General features: G+C 29.2%; 1 protein-coding gene across 1 annotated transcript in view; it reads right to left on the reverse strand.

Moving 5' to 3' along the window:
* LOC129222273 (regulator of G-protein signaling 2-like) overlaps positions 1–1649 on the reverse strand; it is a 39063-nt gene extending 37414 nt beyond the window's left edge. The window contains exon 1 of the mRNA XM_054856753.1: positions 1505–1649. Within this exon, the coding sequence (XP_054712728.1) occupies positions 1505–1525 (21 nt within the window). The 5' untranslated portion in view covers positions 1526–1649. The remainder of the gene's footprint in view (positions 1–1504) is intronic.
* Between the last annotated feature and the right edge of the window lie 4351 nt (positions 1650–6000).

Below are 6000 nucleotides of genomic sequence, written 5' to 3' on the forward strand. Positions count from 1 at the left end.
GATAATAACAATATTTAGTTCATTTCTCGCAAAAAACGCATTGTCGAGTATTTGAAACTTAATACATTTTTATTAAAACATATCAATATCTACTTAACGAAATTTCAAAGTTCCATTGTATCTGCCTCCTTGTATTTATTTCTGATTTTCTTCGAAGTATTGAAACAAAGCACTGAGATGACTTAGAATTAATTGTTTATCTGTTTAGTTACTTTCGCATATAAAGTAGAGGAATAAGATTCAAAATAAATAAATATTAAATAAGTAAAATACTTAATGAATAGCCATATAAATAATCAAATAAATGTTTACGTATTTAAAAAAATGTAAAAATAAAATGAAATAAGTTTGAATGAAGTGGTCTAGTCAAGAAATATTTCATTTTAATGAAAAAAGTTATGCTTTTGCACCATAAATTCTGCACCAAATGGCAACAATGACAGTAAATATTACACTTTGGGCAAAAGAGTTAAACCAGCATGCTGTTTCGAGCACTTTAAAAAAGTACATTTGATGCATCATAAAAATGCACTTCAGTAAATAAATATTTTTTTTTTTTGGCATTCGATGAAAGACTTTTTTTTTTTGAATTTTTTTACGCACTTTATAAAATTTTTAAAATCAATTTAAAAACCTTTTACTAATATTGAAAATTTAATTATTATAAAAAAATCAATGTGATTTTTTCAACAAATCAAATGTCAGATCATCAATCAGATCAAATGACAACAATGACATTATTATTGTTAGGGCAAAAGAGTAAAACCAGCATGTAAATGTATGCGAAAGATTGTTTTTTCGTGAACTTTAATAAAATATATATTTTATGCATTACAAAAATTGCATTTAAATAAGGAAATAAATAAATGATCTTTTTCTTCTGCATTCGATGAAAGACATGATAATTTCTTTTGGCACTTCATAAAATTTTAAAAATCAATTTCAAACTTTTTTTACTCTTTTTGTGAAGTTAATTATAACACATTTTAATGATGAAATGGGATTTTTTTCCCTTCTGAACATGAGTTAAATAATGTAGATAAATTAAAATGAAGCTGTTTTATGCAATTAGAATACAATTGTTATCATATAATTGTTTCATTTCCAAAGTATAAATAATGAAGTTCGTTTTATTTTTGCGTTTTAACCGTATGTATGTTCCATGCAGCATAAAAGTGCACTTAAATAAGGATTTTTTTTTTTTTTTTTGCATTCGATAAAATTGAAAGACATGATAATTTCTTTTTGCACAGTATAATACTTAAAAAGTGAGGTTCAAACTTGATCACTCTTGTTGTGAAGTTAATTACAAAAAGTTTAATGATGAAATGTGATTTTCTTGTCTTCTTTACGTGAATTAAGGACGTTGATAAATCAAAGTAAAGCTCTTTTATGCAATTAGAACTCAAGACAGTTCGTACAATTATTCTAGTCCTAAAGTATTAATAATGAAGTTAATCTTTGCATTTTAAAACCAATAATTCAATATCAATAATTGACTCACCACAATAAAAAACTGCAGCATGATGTCACTAACAAGTGACGATCTCTTTAGCGTTGACTCCAGGATGATTTTTGAAGTTCACAAAAAAACCAATAATCTTAATTTTAAACTTATGCCGCTGCTCCTGAAGAAGCTTCGCTTTAGATTTCTGCTATACCCAAACTGAAAAGTCGACCGAAGTTACGGACTGTTAAAAAGGTTTTCTAAACTCATTGTTGATCTGGCAACGGCTGCGCATACGTGACGTCAGACGGGAGGCGGAGCTTCGCGACAGGGATCCGCCGATGCTTCAGCGTGAAGCACACTGAAAGATAGCTTTCAGGTACCCATCTTTTTAAGTACGTCACAGAGCGACAGGGGGGTTTCAGGGAAGCACGGAGAAGTGACATTTATCATGTCAAACAAGTAGTTTCGGTAAAGAGAATCATGCACCAGAAAATTTTTGAAATATTGGATGAAATTATTTATGTAATGATGTCTACATCCACATAACTTGATTCTATTCTCTGCGATTGCAGAAATAAATAGAACTATTAAAATGTCAATGCTTTGAAAGGTTTCATTTTGTGTAATAGCATCAAAAAGTTCCATTTAGAACTGAGTGAGCCTACTTTCCTAAATGCCAATGTTGATTTTCTAATTTTAGATAAATCTCTCTCTCACTAGGTTTTGCCTGCAAATTATTTCAAATAATTTTTTTTAAACATTTGAAATTGATTCCTAAAAAGAAAATGTATCTCTTATAAAGAAGAGCAAATGCAATTGAAAAAAAAAAAAATTAACATTTTAAAATCAAAAACAAAAATAAGTCAAATAATTTTGAACAAAATGGTAAAACAATTAGCTAATATAAAATTAAACGACATCAATTTCATGCTCTAAAACTGTTCAGCACAAAATATCAGTAAATTACAACACTTTAAACTTTTTATTAGGAACTTTTTTTATTCAAGCACTTTTCCCAGTACTTAAGTGTATAAATGTATCTCTTATGAAGTAGAGCAATGTAAAAGAAAAAAAAAAAAAGCAAAAGCAAAAAAAGAAAAAAAAGTTGAATTTTGACATTTTGAATTCAAATTATGTTTTTCGCAATCACGAGTGTGTGTGTAGGCGTCTGTGCTTATGGGGGGTGGGTATGCGTGTGTGTGTTTGTGTGCAGGCATAAGTGTGTGTGTATGTATGTGTGCAGGCATAAGTGTGTGTGTATAGGTGTGTGTATGTATGCGTGAGTGTGTAGGATATGGACGCAACCTGGAGACGGTTTTCGCTAGAGGAGCAGCATCGCGAGGGGCCGGTCGACGGCGGTGCTGTAGAGAGAGGCGGGGGGGGGGAAATAAAATCATAGGACGCCAAAAACAGTCAAGTGAGAACAATAAGCAATGTGATTGCTCAAAAAAAAAAAAAAAAAAAAAGCGCCAAATAATTTTTAATAAAATGGTAAAACAATCAGCTAATATAAAAACTAAACGATATCGATTTCATGCTCTTAAACTGTTCGGCAGAAAGTATCAGTAAATTTCAACACTTAATGAACTTTTTAATAGGAACCTTTTTCATTCAAGCACTTTTCCCAGCACTTAAGTGTACAAATGCAGGAGGTGCTAAAAGGCTTGTGGAGCTGAATAACAACAAACATTTATCCCAAAATTAAATCCAGTATTTTTAATTGTGTTCAAACTTTAATAACAAATATTTAGCTAAGCTTCTTTTTATATAAAAATTCAACATCAACTTTTGGTCTTAGAAATTTTCAAAATGAATTAATAATGAGGAAGAATATACTAACATTCAAGTTCGTTGTAACGTTTCAGAAGAAAGTTCTACAGTTGACCGTTTGAATAAAGTGAAACATAAAGCAACGATAGCCAAAAATTACCGAAGCATATTTTATTCAGATTTATTCTATTACTGTCAAATGTTTTGCTGTAAAATTTTTTATTAATATGATGCTAATAGATAATAGTAATATGCTTTTTTTACATAATTATATTTTTTAAGAAGTGCAGACAGTGATCACATTCTATTTAGATCACTAAGTGACAGAAAAATAACGAACAATACAAAAAGAGTTAGGTGAGTAGGTTCAAAGTACGGAAAAGATAATTTTATGATTATGGTACAAGAACTGGAAATTTACTTTTTAAAAATAATTTTTTAACTCTTTTTAATTTTTTTTTTTTTTTGAATTTCTATACTACCTGTCTTATTACAGAATGTTTCCAAAAGTTATAATTCCGTAATAAATTTCAGAAATTTATTACTAAATTTAATAAATAAATTTTTCTTTCTTTGCACTTCATATCATACGAAATGAACACTAATAAATAGGTACAATTTAAAACGTATTCCTTAATATATCCAATCCAATCATCAAAACATAAATTGTCTATGCAGTAAGAAATTTGCACAATTGTACTGGTTGATTAAACATATCGTCAAAAACGTCATACTGTTCAAAATATTTATAAAAAAAAAAAAATCATTTTTTCAGCAATCAAAATGAAAATGAAAACCACAAATTCCACGAACGTCTTTGGTGGACATTCTGTAGATAGATATAGTTTTAAGAATAATCATTTATAGGTACCGTATGTAAGCGTTTAAAGCTAAAAATTTACAGAAATGATCAAAGTATAAAAATATACAGAAATTATAAAAAGTATAAACATATACAGAAGTTATAAAAAGTATTAAAATATCCAATGCATAAAGTTGAATCAATACTTTTGTGCTTATATGTGATTAAAAAGAGAAATAGAAAAAAAAAAAAAAAAAAACAAAAAAAAAAAACATGTAACATTTTTATAAGGTAGACGAAATTATATTTTCTGAATAATTTAATTTTAATGAGTTTGATGAACTTAATTCGTCACGCGATAAAAATCGTACGATTTTGATAAAAGAACGTGAAGCCTAACGCAGTACAAAGAAAACAATAAGGAAACCTTGGTTTCTCGTTAAATTCGGATAAAAATCTCACGACATAGTTTAAAATGAAAATTTTGAAAGTTGGTTAGGGATGTCAATCAAACTAGGAATAATTGGGCAATTGCTGCCCGTGTGATTCAGTTTTCTACTGCAGGAAACTAAATTTAGTTTTACTTTCCCCTAATAAAAGGACATTGCCTCGTCATGCTAACAATAAGAATTCAAAGTTTTGCTGTGTCCCCGAACTGTTCTTTGGGCATAGATTTTGAAATGTAAGTTCTAAGCATGCACACCGTAATGTCAAATTCAAATCAACTTCAGAACCATCGAATAGCTGTCTGAAGGTTTCATCAAGTCTCTTCACTAGAGTGAAAAATGGTTCGGAAACAATCTATCCACACACAAAGGACAAATCAATAAAAGTATTGAAAGCCAAGATCATTTTCCCCGTTGAGTAAACTTTATGTATTGTTCTTTCAAAAAGTGACCTTAAACAAAAGTGCCCCCTGATTATATCAGCCATGAAATGAAACGAAAAGTTGAGGAGGATGTTCATGTTAAATGAGAGTTTTGAATCGGCTTTGAACCTGTTTAATGGTTTGTCCTACAGTAGGAATTGTCTGATTTAATTACAATTATAAAAACGTGATAATGGTACAAAGTGATAATTATGTTTAAAAGTACTACTAAGAAAAATATATCACTTTAATAAGTGGAAGAAAAGAAACACCGCGGGATAAACAAAATTGGTCAATGGGGTTGTTTCCTTCCGTCAAAAGTACTACTTTTAGTTACTGAAATTGATACATAGAATAAGCCAAAAAAAAAAAAAAAAAGACCCAGAAAATATTTTTACTTTCCCAGCAGTTATTTTTGAATAATTTTTTAAAATGTCCGATTTTTCAAACAAAGCGTGGTCATTATGACGTCACAAATGATGCACTTTGGCGCATCTTTCTATCGCGTTTCCACGTTATGAGAATCAAGAAGCGAATTAAATATTGCGCTCTACGCTTGCTATCAACCACATCATTGCCAATACACGTGAATAAAAATGCGAATTAAATCTTATTCTCTGTTAATGGCATTTCATCATTTGTGATGTCATCGACAGAAGCGTAAACAGTGAAAGCGCACCGGTTAAAGTAATTTTTTAAAAATATTAAACTTAAACAAATTATTTGAAAAACGATCAGATCCTATGTTTTTTTAAGCATGCTCTTTGAGAAAAAAATACTTTTAAAATTTTGGAAACGACCCCATTCTTTCTGTCGAATAAGTTTGGAATCTACCTTTAGAATCAGTAGTTAAAAATTCCGATTCTATAGTACTGTAAAAAACATTGAGAAATTAGGTTTGAAAAGATTATGGAGTTTGTGCTTATACTTTAGTTTAAAATAATAAATAAGCTGCCATTATCTGCTTATTTAAAGCAAAAAAAAAAAAAAAGTAAGGAAGAAACCTCTTTCTATTAAAAGCCGTGTAATATTTTTGTAGATCGGTTTTCCTTTTTTGTTTAGGTCTCTTAAATTATTTCATTAAAATATTACATAAAAATATTAGCATTA

This window comes from Uloborus diversus, chromosome 5, assembly GCF_026930045.1.
Source record: "Uloborus diversus isolate 005 chromosome 5, Udiv.v.3.1, whole genome shotgun sequence".
In the NCBI taxonomy this organism is placed as follows: domain Eukaryota; kingdom Metazoa; phylum Arthropoda; class Arachnida; order Araneae; family Uloboridae; genus Uloborus; species Uloborus diversus.